The sequence below is a fragment of the Dryobates pubescens genome, chromosome 15, assembly GCF_014839835.1.
Source record: "Dryobates pubescens isolate bDryPub1 chromosome 15, bDryPub1.pri, whole genome shotgun sequence".
NCBI classification, from domain to species: domain Eukaryota; kingdom Metazoa; phylum Chordata; class Aves; order Piciformes; family Picidae; genus Dryobates; species Dryobates pubescens.
Genome location: NC_071626.1, coordinates 2,514,855 through 2,533,045, shown reverse-complemented (window position 1 = coordinate 2,533,045; position 18,191 = coordinate 2,514,855). Strand labels below are relative to the sequence as shown.

At 49.3% G+C, this 18,191-nt stretch overlaps 1 protein-coding gene across 3 annotated transcripts in view; it reads right to left on the bottom strand.

Annotated features, from left to right (window-relative positions):
* Nucleotides 1-8,992: 8,992 nt before the first annotated feature.
* Nucleotides 8,993-18,191, bottom strand: part of KITLG (KIT ligand) — a 62,946-nt gene continuing 53,747 nt past the window's right edge. For all 3 annotated transcript variants that reach the window (XM_054168045.1, XM_054168046.1, XM_054168048.1), the window contains 4 exons: nucleotides 12,672-12,781; nucleotides 11,729-11,805; nucleotides 9,891-9,974; nucleotides 8,993-9,103 (listed from right to left, as the gene is read on the bottom strand). In XM_054168045.1, the coding sequence (XP_054024020.1) occupies nucleotides 9,935-9,974; nucleotides 11,729-11,805; nucleotides 12,672-12,781 (227 nt within the window). In that variant the 3' untranslated portion in view covers nucleotides 8,993-9,103; nucleotides 9,891-9,934. The remainder of the gene's footprint in view (nucleotides 9,104-9,890; nucleotides 9,975-11,728; nucleotides 11,806-12,671; nucleotides 12,782-18,191) is intronic.

Below are 18,191 nucleotides of genomic sequence, written 5' to 3'. Positions count from 1 at the left end.
GCTGTACAGAGTAAGAAGGTCTCCCCTGAGCAGGTTGCCCAGGGAGGTGGTGGAAGCCTCATCCCTGGAGGTGTTTGCAGCCAGGCTGGATGTGGCTGTGAGGAACCTGCTGCAGTGTGAGGTGTCCCTGCCCATGGCAGGGGGGTTGGAGCTGGCTGAGCCTTGAGGTCCCTTCCAACCTTGACAATTCTATGATTCTATGAGTCTATGAATGACTAGCTTGGTCTTTTTCTCCTCTGATGCTTATTCTGCCCTTCCAAATAAGTGATAGAATGCTATTAGTAAATATTTCTTATATATCATGCCATCCACAAGATTGCAGACATCTAAATATAGAGAGCTTTTAATGCCATAAAACAGGATCCCACCTGCCCATCCCTGGACACAAGAACGATTGGTATTCCTCCTCTTACTTAATAGCTTAATCATGAAAGGCCTTGCCCAGGAAGAAGTTAAAACTAGGCAATGATTTTCTCAAGCCACCTGCTTGCCAGGTCGGGACCAAGGCTGTGCTCATCTCTCTGCCCTGCAGAACTGACTTGAACATAAGTCTGGTGAGGAGCAGCTGAGGGAACTGAGGTGGTTTAGTGGAGAGAAAAGGAGGCTGAGGGGAGACCTCATTGCTCTCTATAACTCCTTGAAGGGAGATTGGAATGAGGTGGGGGTTGGTCTCTTACATGCAACAAGTAACAGGACAAGAGGAAACGTCTCATCACCCTCACTGTAAAGATTTTCTTCCCTCATCACCAGCCTGCAACCCCCCTCCTCAAATGTCAACCTCTTCCCTCTCCTCCTATCCCTACAAACCCTTGTAAAAAGTCCCTCCCCAGCTTTCTTGTGGCCCCCTTTCCATTCACCTCCGTTACCTGCACAGCAGCTGCTGAGCTGAAGCCACCTGGGAGCACTTCAGAAGCCCAATCTTTTCCTAAACAATTTGAAGTGGTTTTTTTTCTCTTCCCCACCCCCCAAAATAATAACAACTCAGCTGTTTCCTGCCTACAGCAAAACTGCTCAGCACAGGGCTGCAGAGCACAACCAGGAGCCAGGAGGCTCCAACTGCAGAGCGTGACTCAGTGGAAGAGCATGGGAAGGCAGGGTGGGGGCTGAAAGAGTGGCAGGACACAAAGGTTTAGGTGTGCAAAAGGGGAAGCCTGGGGATTTTGGGGATTTTCCAGTACTGGTCCAGGTTGAAATGCAGAAGATTTGCTTGAGTCATGCAACCTGGAGCCAGATTTTCACTCTCAGTGAAAAAAAAACCACCCAACAAAACAAACCTTGGTGGCCTGCCTGAGTATCTAGGTGGATCCATTCTAGGTGCCCCCAGGGAGGGGGTAAGGTGTGTGTGGTTGTGGCACACGCTGCCAGGGAGCAGGAAGGGTGACAGTGCTGAGCTGCTGGTGACTGGGGAGCTGAGTGTAGGGTGGAGCTGCCAGGAGAACCTTTGGATCCCTCTGTGGCACTTGGCAATCCCCAGGCTCGCCCTTGCCAGGGGTTGGCTTTGTGAAGAGTTTCTGTAACCTGCCTCCATGCCTTCAGGGTGGATGATTGAAGTTGCTGGTACTTACCTCTGAGTCTGCTAAATCCAACCACTACCTCCTTCTCCAGCCCCCCCTCCAGCCCCCTCCATCCCACCACCCCGCCCAGAACTTCTCATGGACACTGAGTACCCCTGCTGAAAGCTTCCCTGGGGGGCACTGAGTCTATTCCAAGTGCAGAGCACTGCTGTCAAGATGGGGCCAGTTCTGGGCTCTCCACTTCAGGAGGGACAGGGAACTACTGCAGAGGGTCCAATGGAGGCTATGGGGATGCTGAAGGGATGGCAACATCTGTGTGATGAGAAAGGCCGAGAGCCCTGGGGCTGTTTAGCCTGGGGAAGAGAAGGCTGAGAGGGGTTCTGAGCAATGGTTACAAATACCTGAAGGGTGGGTGTCAAGAGGAAGGGGCCAGGCTCCTGCTTTGGCAGGTGGGTTGGAGTTGATGATCTCCAGAGGTCCCTTCCATCTCCTACCATCCTGTGATTCTATGGCAGCACGTAACAGTCAGCTGTATTCCACTGAAGCAGCATGAAACAGAGCCAGCAATGACCTCCAGAGCAGTACCCACCACGTCAATGGGATCACAGAATCAATTACTTGTTGTGCTTGGAAAAGACCTCTAAGATCATCAAATCCAATCATCAGCCCAACACCACCATGGCCATCAAACCCTGGTCCCAAGTGCCGTGGCCACAGGTTTCTTGATCACCCCCAGGGGTGGGGACTCCACCACCTCCCTGGGCAGCCTGTGCCAATCCCTGACCACTCTTGCAGCAAAGGCATTTTTCTTCATCTCCAACCTAACCCTCCCCTGGCACAATTTCAGGCCATTTCCTCTCCTTCTATCACTTCACACTAGGGAGAAGAGACCAACCCCCACCTGACTGCAACCTCCTCTCAGGGAGCTGCAGAGAGCACTGAGGTCTCCCTCAGCCTCCTCTTCTCCACACTGAACACCCCCAGCTCCCTCAGCTGCTCCTCACCAGCAGACCCTTTCCCAGCTCTGTTGCCCTTCTCTGGACACACTCCAGCCCCTCAGTGTCCTTGGAGTGAAGGTCCCAAACCTGAACCCAGTCTTAACATCTAGCTAAGCAGTAATTGTCCCCCAGATCTCATCCCTTTATTTCCAGGAGGTGATTCAGAAGCCGTAGGTGCTCTGCGGCTGCCTTCAGCGCTGCTGCTAATTGGCTTTGAGGCACATCCCCACTTTGTCATTTCTGAAGGTGAGGGCTGTGCTGTGTTTTGTTCCTGATGACAGCGCTGCTGAGAAAAAAGGAAGGCCTCAAGTATTTAACTTTCAGTACATGACAGATTAAATAACCTGTGGGGTCCTAATAATCATCAATCACAATGGAGGAGATGACAAGGTGAAATTTCTCAGCTGACACTTTGTCACTTGGGGTAGTCACTTCCACTGACAGAAACTATACATTTTTTGTGCTCTACAGCTTCTTTAACTCTAATTGGGCCAATTTTGACTCTCTCTTGCTGTTCTCCTGCACAGCAGAACTGGTGACAAACAAAGAGGCTTTTTTGTGTGATCTCAAATCAGGCTTTCCCCCCACCCCCACCCCCACCACCCCTTTCTTTCTTCCCATGAGCTCAAGAAGGATCTCTTCTTTGCCAAGAGAAGAATGAAAGTTGTGCCTATGTTCTGTGACTGGCCAGAAGCCCAAAGGCTCAAATCAGTCTGGAAGAAGTCAAATCTGTATTTTTAGCCCCTGCCTGCTGGCTTCTCGTGGGATCTTGCAGAGAGGGACACGAGGCAGGGCAATTAGAATCCCCTTTGGGGATCTTTTCCTGGGATGTCTTGAAAGAATTTTCCTCAGGATATGGTGGAGAGAAAAAAACCAGAGGGCTCAGCTCTAAAATCTTCCCAGTTTGGGCAGTCTGCTTTGATTTAGGCTTATTTTCTGCACCACACCAGCACCAAATGATTCCCTTTGAGCATGTAAACCCCAGGAGACTTGGTTGTGTTAGCACACGCTCGGGTGGAGGCTTTGGGAAACTTCATCCATCTGAGAAACGCTGGAGCTTTGGGAGAGGAAAAATTCTCATCAGCCTGGCTACACCAAGAGTGCTGATGAAGTGTCTCCAGGAATGGTTGGTGTGGTGTGAAGTCCTGAAACAACCCTGCCTGCTAGAACTCGGAATGCCTCGACTCAAAATAGCTTCCCTCAAAACTTCTTGACTCAGAAGCTCCTTGACTCAAAACATCTCATGCGTCACCAATCACTCAGAGGCTCTGAGCACAAAAGGTGCTCTAGGAATGGGTATGTTTGAGCATGGAAGAAAATGAAACCCCCTCCCTGGGGCTGTTCAAAGCCAGCTTGGATAAAGCCTTGAGCAACCTGGGGTAGTGGGAGGTGTCCCTGCCCATGGAACTGGATGATCTTCAAGGTCCCTTCCAACCCAAAGCATTCTATCATTATCTTTCTTATAAGCTCCCTTCAAGCACTGAGGGGCCACTGTAAGGTCTCCCCAGAGCCTCCTTTTCTTCAGGCTGAACAACCCCTACCCACTCACTCTTTCCTCACAGCAGAGGTGCTCCAGCCCTCCTCTGGACCATGGCTTTCCCATGCTGAGGACTCCAGATCTGGGTACAGCTCTGCAGGTGGGGTCTTACCAGAGCGGAGGGGCAGAATCACCTCCCTCAGCCCACTGGCCATGCTTGTTTGGATGCAGCCCCAGGTCATGGTTAGCTTTCTAGGCTGCAAGAGGACATTGTCAGCTCATGTCCAGCTTCCATTCACCACTACACAGGGCTGCTCTCCATCCCTTCATTCCCCAGCCTGTATTGATACTAAGGACTGCCTCGACCCGCGTGCAGGACATTGCACTTGCCCTTCTGGAACCTCATGAAGTTCACTTGGGCTCCCTTCTCAAGCATGTCTAGGTCCCTCTGGACCTAGGCTGGCTATCTGGACACATGCTTTGGTAGCACAAGACTTCCAAAAGGATGGTCAGGAAATGAAATGTATTATGGATGAGCCTGTACCCAGCAGCCATGCATCACAGAATCATGGAATCATAGATTGGTAGCAGTTGGAAGGGACCTCTGAAGATTATTGAGTCCAACCCCACTGCCAAAGGAGGATCATCTAGGCCAAGTCACACAGGAATGGGTGCAGGTGGGTTTGGAAAGTCTCCAGAGGAGACTCCACAACCTCTCTGGGCAGCCTGCTCCAGGGCTCCAGCACCCTCACAGCAAAGGAATTTTCCCTCATGTTGAGGATGAAACTTGCTGTGCTCTAGTTTGTGTCCATTGCCCTTTACCCTATCACAGGATAAAAAAAGCCTGGCCCCTTCTTCTTGACACCCACCCTTAGGGTATTTGTAACCATTGCTCAGATCCCCTCTCAGCCTTCTCTCCTCCAGGCTGACCAGCCCCAGGGCTCTCAGCCCTTCCTCATCACACAGATGTTGCAGTCCCTTCAGCATCCTTTTAGCCTCCACTGGACTCTCTCCAGTAGATTCTTGTCCCTCTTGAGCTGGGAGACTCAGAACTGGACACAATACTCCAGATGTGGCCTCACCAGGGCAGAGTAGAAGGGGAGGAGAACCAACCATGACCTGCTGGCCTTGCTCTTCTTAATGCACCCCAGGATCCCATTGGCCTTCTTGGCCACGAGGGCACATTGCTGTCCCATGGAGAGCTTCTTGACCACCAGGACTCCAAGGAGAGTCTGGCAGGAGATGACAGAATTTCCACCACCACCACCACAACCCCCCAAAGGTCAATCTGTGAGTTCTGCAGCAGTGCATAATATCTTTATTTAGAACAATAAAGTATATGAATATAATGTAAATTCCAAATTTGAACTGGTATAAAAAAAGGATCTGGGCCAAAAAAAAATCCAACAAACAACCAACAAACCAAAACCAAAATCAAACAACAATAATCCCCCCCCTCCCCCCCCCCCAAAAAACAAAACCAAACAACCAAACATCTATCTTTGAAGAGGACACATATTTACATCCACATCACATTTCTTGATCACCTTTGTCAATTACCTTCAGCCACAATGTTTTAACTCTGCAAGACAGTGCTGACACTGACACTGGAATCAAAGGGGTCTGCCCTACCAAGCAACCAGCAAAGGTCTGTGTCTCCACCACTAAAGAGTCTGAACTTTGGCATTCCATCGACTTGAGAAGAGAACTGCAACCTGCCACCACTCCTGCAGAGCTGCACTGAGGAGAGAGTGGGAAGTCCTGGCTGGAAGAATGTTTGGGTAATTGTTACCTGTTAAATGCACTCCAAAATGTTGTCACAGAACCATAGAATGGTCTGGGTTGGAAGGCACCTCCAAAGCTCATCCAGTCCAACCCCCCCTGCAGTCAGCAGGGGCATCCTCCACTGGGTCAGACTGCCCAGAGCCCTGTTGAGCCTCACCTTGAAGATCTCCAGGGATGGGGACTCAACCACCTCCCTGGGCAACCTGTTCCAGTGTTCCACCACCCTCATGGTGCAGACCTTGTTCCTTGCTGTTCCATGTAATAGGTGTGGGGACTAAACAAGTTCAGCCTGTGACAAAGAGAGAGCAACAGAGAAAGCAGAGAGCTGGTGGAGATCAGAAGGTCCAGAGAGCAAATGTGGAGGCTGACCACGAAGCTCCATAGGACAGCACATTGGAGAAGCTGACTGAAGACAGTGACCTCCTGGTGAAATAAGTACCATCAATTGATTCAAGTAAACACACAGCTAAAGCAGCAGCTTGAGTGACTCCAGGGATCACCAGCTGCTGCTTTATCCTCACCAGGCCACTACTGTCTGCATGCAAGGTTCAACTGCTCCACAGGAAACCTCGAACCTGATGGTTTCTCACCAACCCACGGGGAGCTGGGGAGCAGATTTGGTTGGCTTTTGTGTGAAAAATAAACTAGAATGCAAGAGTTGCTATTTTCCATTGTAAAAAGCAAGGCTGTTCATGTGCTGTGGTGATGAGAGGGCTCTGCCTACCTAAGAAGAAACTGATGACCCTACAGAAGCTGAACAGCTTCCCCCTGGATAAAGAAGAAGCAATTCAAGGACTATTTCTACCACCCCTAGTCCCATGGAGCAGTCACTTCATCTCCACTGATTTCAAAGATGCCTCATAGATTCCTAGAATGAGCTCACTCCATAGATGCATAGATGCATAGATTGGTTTGGGTAGGAAGGGACCTTCAAGATCATCCAGTTCCAACCCCCTGCCATGGGCAGGGACACCTCCCACCAGCCCAGGTTGCTCAAGGCCTCATCCAACCTGGCCTTGAGCACCCTCAGGGAGAGGGCAACTATAGCCACCCTGGGCAACCTGTTCCAGTGTCTCCCCACCCTCACTGCAAAGAGTTTCTTCCTCACCTCCAGTCTCAATCTCCCCTCTTCCAGCTTCAATCCCTTCTTCCTCATCCACTCCTAGCCCTTGTCAAAAGTCCCTCCCCAGCTCTCCTGTAGTCCCCTTCAGGTACTGGAAGGCTGCTCTGAGGTCTTCCAGGAGCCTTCTCTTCTCCAGGCTGAACAGCCCCAGCTCTCTCAGCCTGTCCCCATAGGGGAGCTTCTCCAGCTGTTACTAGCTCCAGTGCAAGGAGCAGACATGGTGTGAGAAAGTGCAGGGTTGAATGACAGCACAGGAAGGGAGGGAGGTGCTCAGCAGCCATCACTGATGTGTAAAGTTGCCATCCTATGCAGAACCACAGAATCACAGCACTGCCTAGGCTGGAAAAGACCTTTAAGATCACCAAGTCCCATCATTAGAATGAAAACTCACAAGTTCTTGAAGTAAAGCTCTTGCTGACCTGGTCAGTTTAAGGGCAGATGTCAGCTGGCCATCTGAGGTTGGCCACCATCACATTCTGAGGTGCAACCCCCTAAGCCAGGTACATAATTCATAGCCAGGATCTGGAGAGAGCCAGGATGGAAAGATGCACAACCACACTGGGAACTTTCACCATGGTTTCCTTTCTAGGATTTGCATCTCTGTACATCAGGCCTGGCCAGATTCCATGGGTGAAGAAGACAAGTGGGAAGTGAGGAGGCCTTTCTCTTTTGTTCCAAAGAATTCCCTTGCCAAGTGGGGAATGCCAGGACACAGAAAGCTTACTAATCACCTAAAACACAATGCAAACACTAATTACAGCTGATGTAAGTCAAAGCTAAATACACTCTCAACACCTTTGGGGTTTTCCTAAGCTCTAACATTTCAAGACAAGGTTTGGATGGCATGCATCTGCAGCACTGACAATGCATTCATGGCTTGGTCTTCAGCCTGATGGTTGAACACAGTTCAGACTCTTCACTTTCCCTTGGCCTGGCTGGGAAGCTCAGCAGCCTCCACACAGCCAGCAGTCAATACTTCACAGCTCCATGAGATACAGTCACCTCTTTACTGGGTCACCTCTTGGTGAACTGCGTTCACAGGGCCACTTGGTCACCTCCTGAACTTTGCTGACCTCTTCACTTTGTCTTCAGCCAGCATTTTGCTTCTCCTGAATGGAGGCCCCCACCAACACTGATGAACTCCTGAGGCTTTCTGTTGGGACTTTGCTCATGGAGGCCACCACCAACACTGATGAACTCCTGAGGCTTTCTGTTGGGACTTTGCTCATGGAGGCCACCACCAACACTGATGAACTCCTGAGGCTTTCTGTTGGGACTTTGCTCATGGAGGCCACCACCAACACTGATGAACTCCTGAGGCTTTCTGTTGGGACTTTGCTCATGGAGGCCACCACCAACACTGATGAACTCCTGAGGCTTTCTGTTGGGACTTTGCTCATGGAGGCCACCACCAACACTCATGAACTCCTGAGGCTTTCTGTTGGGACTTTGCTCATGGAGGCCACCACCAACACTGATGAACTCTTGAGGCTTTCTGTTGGGACTTTGCTCATGGAGGCCACCACCAACACTGATGAACTCTTGAGGCTTTCTGGGATGGGCAACCAGCCACCTGGCACTCAACAGCGACCACAGGTTGCTGGACATGCATCTTTTGCCAGGCTTAAGCACAGCTCCTTGCAATCAAAAGGCCATGGCCTGGCACGACTTGGCATGCCACCCATGGCACCACTTGGCTTTCAAGTTTTATATACAACATGGAAGAGCACATTCTCTGTATCCATTCCTGCATTTCCTGTCAGTCCAGAGGACTCCACCTGAAGACACCAAGGCGAGGGTAGAGGACACAGAACTTAAATTAAGGATGCAAAGGGTATTTCAATGATTACACGTAGCTGGAGGCAGTTCAAAGATGGCCTTTTAGGTTGAGGATGGGCTTTAATTCGCTGGCCAGAGTCAGCTGCAAGTCTCAATGCAATGCAAAATCTCCAGGTGCCCCCCTCCCCCCCCAGCCAGGGTCCATATTGACACGAGATGCAGCCCTGCTAAGTGCGCACTCCGCTCGCTGTTGTTCAATTCAGTGTTGGTTTCACAGTAACAAACACAAATTGTTCTGGTTTCTCTCTCGTGTCTGTGGAGTCATGGGCAGCAACAACAGATGCAGACTCAGTCTGTCACTCCAGAAGGAATACCAATGTGCTTAAAGCTGCTTCAGTTATGAAGCGAACATGGAACTGTTACCTGCCTGCAGAGGAAATAAACCAGAAAGGACTAATTTAGGTAGAATAGAATAGAATAGAATAGAATAGAGCAGAACAGAATAGGAATAGAATAGAATAGGAATAGGAATAGGAATAGGAATAGGAATAGGAATAGAATAGAATAGAATAGAATAGAATAGGAATAGGAATAGGAATAGGAATAGAATAGAATAGGAATAAGAATAGAATAGAACAGAACAGGAATAGAATGGAACAGAACAGAATAGGACTAGAATAGAATAGAATTGAATTAACCAGGTTGGAAAAGACCTTTGAGATCATCCAATCCAACCTATCACCCAACACCATCTCATCAACTAAACCATGGCACCAAGTGCCTCATCCAGGTTCTTCTTAAACACCTCCACTGATGGTGACTCCACCACCTCCCTGGGCAGCAATGTGCCAAAGGCCAATCTCTCTTGCTGGGAAGAACTTCTTCCTAACACCCAGCCTGAACCTCCCTTGGCACAGCTTGAGACTGTGTCCTCTTGCTCTGGTGCTGCTTGGCTGGGAGAAGAGACCAAGCCCCACCTCACTGCAACCTTTCAGGGAGCTGGAGAGAGCAATGAGGTCTCTCCCCTCAGCCTCCTCTTCTCCAGACCAAACAACCCCAGCTCCCTCAGCCTCTCCTCATACAACATGTTCTCCAAACCCCTCAGCAGCCTTGTTGCTCTTATCTGGACACCCTCCACCCTGTCTTTCTTATACTGTGGTGCCAGAACTGAGCCCAGTAGCCAAGCTGTGGCCTCTATGGATCTATGAACTTACCAGTACACGAATCAGTAACAGTGTTGAGGGAGAAAAAGCAACAGCTACACTTGTAGATGTTCCTTTTCTTTTTGCTGCAACATACTGGGGAAAAAACACACCAAAACCAAACAATCAATAAACTTTCTTACTCCAATGTTGGTGTTTCAAGGACAGAGAAGGGAAGGACTGATCCATAAGGTGCAATAAAAAGGACCTTAACATATTAGAATTTCTCTTTGCCCTTAGGTCTTCCTATTTACAGATGACTTTGACAAGCTTCATGAAGAGGAAGGAGAAACAAAAAGGATTTAAGAAGATGTCTGATGGAGAATGCAGCCAGTTTCAACTCCCTGTTAAGGTCATCTCCTGCATTTAACTAATTGGTTCTTTCCTCTTTTCTTCCTATAAAGCAAGGTTTTATATTTCCTGTGAAGATAAAGGAAGGCTTAATGTGTGCAGAGCCATGGCTTAATGTGTGCAGAGCCATGGTTTAACATGTGCAGAGCCATGGCTAAATGTGTGCAGAGCCATGGCTTAATGTGTGCAGAGCCATGGTTTAACGTGTGCAGAGCCATGGCTTAATGTGTGCAGAGCCATGGTTTAACGTGTGCAGAGCCATGGCTTAATGTGTGCAGAGCCATGGTTTAACATGTGCAGAGCCATGGTTTAATGTGTGTAGAGCCATGGTTTAACGTGTGCAGAGCCATGGTTTAACATGTGCAGAGCCATGGCTTAATGTGTGCAGAGCCATGGTTTAACATGTGCAGAGCCATGGCTTAATGTGTGCAGAGCCATGGTTTAACATGTGCAGAGCCATGGCTTAATGTGTGCAGAGCCATGGTTTAACATGTGCAGAGCCATGGCTTAATGTGTGCAGAGCCATGGTTTAACATGTGCAGAGCCATGGCTAAATGTGTGCAGAGCCATGGTTTAACATGTGCAGAGCCATGGCTTAATGTGTGCAGAGCCATGGTTTAACATGTGCAGAGCCATGGCTTAATGTGTGCAGAGCCATGGTTTAACATGTGCAGAGCCATGGCTTAATGTGTGCAGAGCCATGGTTTAACATGTGCAGAGCCATGGCTTAATGTGTGCAGAGCCATGGTTTAACGTGTGCAGAGCCATGGCTTAATGTGTGCAGAGCCATGGCTTAATGTGTGTAGAGCCATGGTTTAATGTGTGCAGAGCCATGGTTTAACATGTGCAGAGCCATGGCTTAATGTGTGCAGAGCCATGGTTTAACGTGTGCAGAGCCATGGTTTAACGTGTGCAGAGCCATGGCTTAATGTGTGCAGAGCCATGAATCATTTCAGAAGGATCTTAAGAATTTGAATGAGCTCTCATTAAGTCTTTTTTATCAACACAGCTGATAAGCTGGGGCTTATCATGAGGATAGCACAGAAGAGACACCCTTGGGGATGCCAAAATAAAGTGAAAGAGCATAAAAAATGTTAAGGCAAGAAAAGTATTTAGGAGGCCTTAGGAGCCCAGCCAGGGCCCCCCAGCTCTAACAAGGAAGACAATAAAAACAGGTAAGAAGATTCACCTTTTTGGGGTGGTTTCTCAGCAATTCCTCCTCACAGAGGGAGTTACTGATAGGCAAAGATAATAAACCAAAAGTGTTGTATGCACACACCTTGCTCCACATCAGTGTTTATGCTCAAACTAGAAAGGGAGAGGAGTTGCCTGTAAGGGAAGCATCTTGAGCAGGCATTTTGCCTCTCCAGCAAGGGCTTGGGGGAGGGAGGTTTGTGTCTGGCTTGGAGCCTCTGGCTCTAAAAGCTTCAGGAGCCTTCAGGAAGCAGCTCTGCCAGAGAATGTGTTTTATGGATGTCTATAAAGTGAAGCAAAGATACCTTATCTCATTTTCCTCTTGACAGTCGTGACACTGCGTGCTCTCATCGCTTTCAGCTCTGGATTTGGGATGTGTTTTCTAGGAGGAAAATGTATGAAATATAGCAAATACAGAGAAGGGGCTTCAACAGCTCCCCCCTGCACAGCTGCTGGGTGTTTAGGCTGGCTTCAGGCTTTCAGTACCCATGTCAGTGTTGAAGAGAAGGAAGGGAAGGGAAGGGAAGGGAAGGGAAGGGAAGGGAAGGGAAGGGAAGGGAAGGGAAGGGAAGGGAAGGGAAGGGAAGGGAAGGGAAGGGAAGGGAAGGGAGGAAGGAGTTTGGAAGGAAGGAATTTGGAAGCAAGGAATGAAGGAAGAAAGGAAGTAAGAAGTTGGAAGGAAGGAAAGAAGGAAGCAAGGGAGGAATTTCAAAAGAAGGAATTTGGAAGGAAGGAATTCAGGAAGGAAGAAAGGAAGAAAGAGTGGAAGGAAGGAAAGAAGGAATTCAGGAAGGAAGGATGGAATTGAGGAAGGAATTTGGGGAGGAATTCAAGAAAGCATTTGGAAGGAAGGAATTCAAAAGGAATTGAGGGAGAAAATCAGGAAGGAATTTGGGAAGGAAGGAAAGAAGGATGGAAGAGGCAAAAGCAAGAGAGTGTTGAGGGCAGAAGGGGCAAAAGCAAAAGCATCTTCTGAAGAGAAGATAAAAGTGGGAAGCTGGGAGAATCCCATGTTTTCCCCTTGCAGTTCGACAGCTATCATGTTGATAAGACAGGATTTGCACGTTGGTGGTTGGAACCGAGGAATTTGACAACACAGCTTCCCATTTGCATGTCACACAGCTGAGTGAAGATCAAAAGAGATGTCTCTTGCTGTCATCAGCCTCAGAACAGGGCTGCTCTTCCCACCTCCTCCCAGCTCAGGGCTGCAGTATCACCACATCAACAACAAAAGGGAATTTTTCTTACCTTCCAGTATAAGGCTCCCAGAATAAAGCCACTGAGCAGAGACAGCAGTGATGTCAGTGCTATGCTGATCCCTTGCAGGCTGGAGCTGCTAATGAAGCCAAGGGCCTCTTCTGTAAGTGCAAATGTTCTCATTAGTGGAGGCAGAGTTAGAGCAGAGAACTGTCTTAAGGGCAACTCTGCTAGCAACACCTACACAAGAGCATCTCAAGCAGCAAGAACCATAGAATCAGAGAACTGACAGGGTTGGAAGGGACCCCAGGGCTCAGCCAGTTCCAACCCCCCTGCCATGGGCAGGGACAGCTCCATCCCCCCCAGTCCTATCCCTCCCTGACACCCTCAAAAGTCCCTCCCCAGCTTTCTTATAGCCCCCTGCAGAGCCTGAAAGGCCACAATGAGGTGTCCTCAGAGCCTTCTCTTCTCCAGCCTGCACAACCCCAACTCCCTCAGTCTGTCCTCACAGCAGAGCAGCTCCAGCCCTCTGCTCATCCTCATGGCCCTTCTCTGGACACCACAGGGACTGCAAATTGCTGTGGGCATCAGCTGAGCTTCTCAACCTGACTGGTCAGTTCCTTGGGCAGCAGCAGGGGAGCTGCTTGCTCTAGCCACCAAGGTGCAAAAGGGGAGTAGAAAGAAGCCAGCATCTCTCAGAGCTCTCTCTCTGCACCTTAAGCAAGAAACCCTTAGCAAGATTATAGTGAGGCTGGTGAGACACTGGAACAGGTTGCCCAGGGAGGTGGTGGTTGCCCCTTCCTGAAGGTGTTCAAAGCCAGGTTGGATGAGGCCTTGAGCAACCTGGGCTGGTGGGAGATGCCCCTGCTCATGGCAGGGGGATTGGAACTGGATGAGCTTTAAGGTCCCTTCCAACCCAAAGCAATCTATGGAGTGAGCTCATCTGATGTAGACTCCTGTACAGTTTTCATGGGCATTGGGATGGTGCTGTCAAGCTGTGACCAAAACATGGGAAGCCACTCAGCTACACAGTGAGGTCATGGAGCTTCTCTCCACCTTGAGCCAAGGGTGCAAGTTTGGCAACCAACCACTCAAAGCCCTGGCTTGATTCTATTTTTTTGCTGTACACATCCCAAAGGAATTTTCAGTTCACTTCTGCTCAGCTCCACCACAATTACCACACAAGATCTTATCTGTAAAAACACCAGAGCAGCCCTCACCTGCTCATTAGGGGGTTTGCCTCCACTCTAAAGTTGGAACACAGGAGCAGAAGGCAACACCAACAGCATTCAGCCATGGGTGAACCTTGCCAAATTGTGCAATTAACTGAATTAAATGCTGGTATTCTTGCCTTAATCATGAAAGCAGGACTCCTTCCTAAAATAACAGTTCCAGAGCTCTGGGTGTTTACAGTGTTCTTGGAGCTGCTCAGTACTGAATAATAAAGCTCAATTGTTGTGAGGAAATTACAGAAGAAAGCACCACTGAGCTTTCCATGAAAACACAGATGGTATCGTGGAACTCAGCTCAGTGAGGAGTGTTAGGAACAACTCCCCCAGTTCAGGCTTTAATCAGGTGTGATTTACTCCAGGGGATCCTGATCTAGCAGGGGGAGGTTGGACTTGGAGCTCTCAGCAGAAGGAGGGCATGGAACTGCTGGAGTAGGTCCAGAGGAGGCCACAAAGATGATCAGAGGGCTGGAGAACCTCCCCTGTGGGGACAGGCTGAAGAGAATTGGGGTTTTCCAGCCTCCAGGGAGACCTTAGAGCAGCCTTCAGGTACTTGAAAGGGGGATACAGGGGAGCTGGGGAGGGACTTTTGGCAGGGCTTGGAGTGATAGGATGATGTGGAATGGCTTTGAGCTGGAAGAGGGCAGATTGAGACTGGAGGTGAGGAAGAAATTCTTTCCAATGAGTGTGATGAGACACTGGAACAGGCTGCCCAGGGAGGCTGTGGATGTCCCCTCAAGGCCAGGTTGGATGAGACCTTGAGCCACCTGGGCTGGTGGGAGGTGTCCCTGCCCATGGCAGGGGGATTGGAACTGGATGATCTTTAAGGTCCCTTCCAACCCAAACCAATCCATGCATCTGTGAATCTATGGAGTGAGCTCATCTGATGTAGACTCCTGTGCAGTTTTCATGGGCATTGGGATGGTGCTGTCAAGCTGTGACCAAAACATGGGAAAGCCACTCAGCTACACAGTGAGGTCATGGAGCTGCTCTCCACCTTGAGCCATGGGTGCAAGTTTGGCAACCGACCACTCAAAGCCCTGGCTTGATTTGTTTTTCCTTTGCTGTGTGGGAGGTGCTGCTGCCCAGGGCAGGGGGTTGGCACTGGATGATCTTTAAGGTCCCTTCAACCCAACCCATCCTATGGGTTCTATGGTTTTATGAAATAAACTGGGGAGGCTGGAGGTGTTTTGAGAGTTTTATGGGGGAGAAGATGGAGTGAGGAACATGCTACAGGGGGACAGTCAGCATTCCAAGGATGAAAACAGCACTACTGCCATGCAATAGAGGAACTGTACCTTAGAACAACTTAAGTTGTTCCTCTGGACCCTTAGTTGGGGGGGGGGGGTAAGATATTTGGTGCAGATTCAGGCCAGATTCTCCTCTATGAAAGCAGCTGAATTTGATTGTTGTGTAATAAACCAAAGAAGCCATGAAATATGAGTCAGGAACATGGAGCAACAGCATGAGAAATGAGAAGTAATTTCTCTTCTATTATAGCCAATTTCTAGGGTAATTATTCCACAAATGCTTTTATTAGCTGAGGCTCTCCAGGTATGGTCTAAGCTGGGTTTAGAATTCAAAGCAGGCCAAGTCATCTGCCTGCACAGAGTTTATTCACACATTCCCCAACTCATTATGAATCTGGAGGGCTGCTCTGGCAAACTGAATGCTTCTAAATGGTCCAGAAAGCATTAAGTTCAAATGGCTCATTTTAAAAGTGCTTAAAATTAAAGAGGGTAATTAGAAGAAGGGAAAAAAACCCACACAATCAAATTGCAGTGGTTTGTGTCTGGGGATGCTCTCTTTTCCTCCCCCCCCTTCAGGTCTGAAATGTGAATGCAGTGGTGCTGCTGTTGTGAGATGAGCAGTGAAGAGCTGCAAGCTTGATTCATTGTGGTTCCTTCCAAGAAGGTAGGGGTGGAGTTAAAAACAGAAAAGTGAGCAGTAAGGCCAAGACAAAAGCTAGAATCAATATTGAAAATCACCTTCAGGGAGTGAGAGAGACACCAATAAACAGAATCATAGAACCAATAAGGCTGGAAAAGACCTCAGAGATCATCAAGTCCAACCTATCACCCAACACCTCATGCCTAACTAAACCATGGCTCCAAGTGCCACATCCAGTCCCCTCTTGAACAGCTCCAGGGATGGGGACTCCACCACCTCCCTGGGCAGCAAATACACCACAGGTGCCTCTCAGCAAACAACCCCCCCAAAAAACCCAGCTCCAAACAAGTGACTGCAGTGTAACCAAGTCAGCACCCAATGTCCAAATGGATGTCATTTAATCTGCTTAGAAGCCCAGCCTGGCCCTGGCCCCAGCCCCACAGCCCCCATGGCATTTCTACAGAAGGCTGCTAACTGCTATCCCATTTTCCAATCAATTGCTTAAGAGAATGAGCAATTAAAACACACCTGTACAGCATATGGCCAGCCAGGCCACTGCTTGGACTTACTGCATTATTTTAATTAGCTTCCCCCCACCCCTGCCCTGCTTCATTATCAGTTCCAGTTAATAACCAAGATGCATGAACCTGCTTTTGTAACCCCCCTCTTTACCACACAGCCCAGCAGCCCTCCTCTTACTGTCCTGGGTCAAACTCCTTTCATCTCAACTGCTCTTCTAATCTCTCTGTCTTCCTTTTGCCTCCTAGATCCACCCCCCTGCTTCAGGCTGCAGCTGAAAATTGTTCCTCTGGCAGTGACAGCATGAAAATTATCACAGGTTCAGACCTGAGAATGCTCCTCAGCCCCCTCCTGGTGCCTCATAATTGGCCCTGGGCTCATCAGCTTCTTTGCAGCCAGCTCTGTGACCTCTTGGCACAGAATTTATGGCAGTGAGCTTTCTCTTTTCGCAGGGGCAGGCTGGCAGCCAGGAGCCAGAGGTGGTTTGTTGGGGTTTTTTTCCCCCCTCTTTTCTTCCAATCTTCTACTCAGAGGGTTCTGAGGAGTGATGACTTAAGACCTTCTCTTAATTAGAAAGCAATCAGGAAAGGCTTCAAATCTGACAGCAGCTGTGAGCCAGCTAAGAGGTAGCAAGCATGGGGATAAACACCCCAGAGAATGACTAAATCACACACTCCCCAGAGAGGCAGCATGAGAAGCAGCTCAGTGGTTCCTGTCAGAAGCTGCTGTTGTGCCCACCCAGGCTACATCAGGCTGTCTCCTCGCCCATGTTTTCTGAAGCACCAAGCCTGCCTGCCAGCCACACACTTTATCACCACACACCAACACCAGAAGGTCATGGACCTGATGGGATGGGTCCAGAGGAGGCTGCAGCACCTCCACTATGGGGACAGCCTGCGAGAGTTGGGGTTGTTCAGCCTGGAGAAGGCTCTGGGGAGACCTTCCAGCTGCATTTCAGTATCTGAAGGGGACCTAGAGGAAGGCTGGGGAGGTTCAGAAGGGTTTGTGGTGACAGCATGAGGGGTAATGGTGTGAAACTAGAGCAGGGGAGATTTAGGTTGGACATCAGGAGGAAGTTCTGCACAATGAGTGGTGAAACACTGGAACAGGCTGCCCAGAGGGGTGGTTGAAGTGGCATCCCCAGAGACATTCAGGATCAGACTTGCTATGGCCCTGGGCAGCCTGATCTAGTTGGAGGTGTCCCTGCCCCCTGCAGTGCAGTTTGGCCAAGATGACTTTTGAGGATCCTTTACAACCTGATGCATCCTGTGACTGTGTGATGTAGATAAGGTGGATGGCTGTGAAGTGAAAGGGGGCAACTGTAAAAGAGAGACAACACTGTCAGCCTGGCAGACACACTGCCATCCTGAGTGATAGACACACTGCCATCCTGAGTGACTGACAGACACACTGCCATCCTGATATTGATAGACACACTGCCATCCTGGTGCTTCCAGGAAACAGGAACAAGGGACACAAGGACATGGTTAAGCTTTAACCACCATTTCAGGAACCTCTAAGGAAAATCCTCTGCTTCTGTTCACAGGGGAAGCTCCAGAGGGTGTTCACCTTGTACACAACACTGCTAAAAGCCCCTGAAGCTTTGCTGCTTCTCTTCACCTCATGTTCCTCTTCCTCTGACCTTGTGAGGGGCAATGTTGAGGCTCTCACAGCAACAGTTCCAAGGCTTTCTGATCTGTCAGTGACCAGTCATGTAATACACTGACCAAGACAAATGAGGAACACAGAGGTGGCCATGCCAGAGGGAAGAGTCTAGCCTCTCAAAAGTGTAGTGATGTTGCCTTTGACCTCCACCCAAAGCATGCTGACTGTGGAGCTGGCCCTGCTGTGACTCCAGCAAGCAAACATGGGGACTCTCTTCAGGTTTGGTGTCAAGCTTGAGACTGAGGGTCCTTTCAAAGTCAGGCTCTTT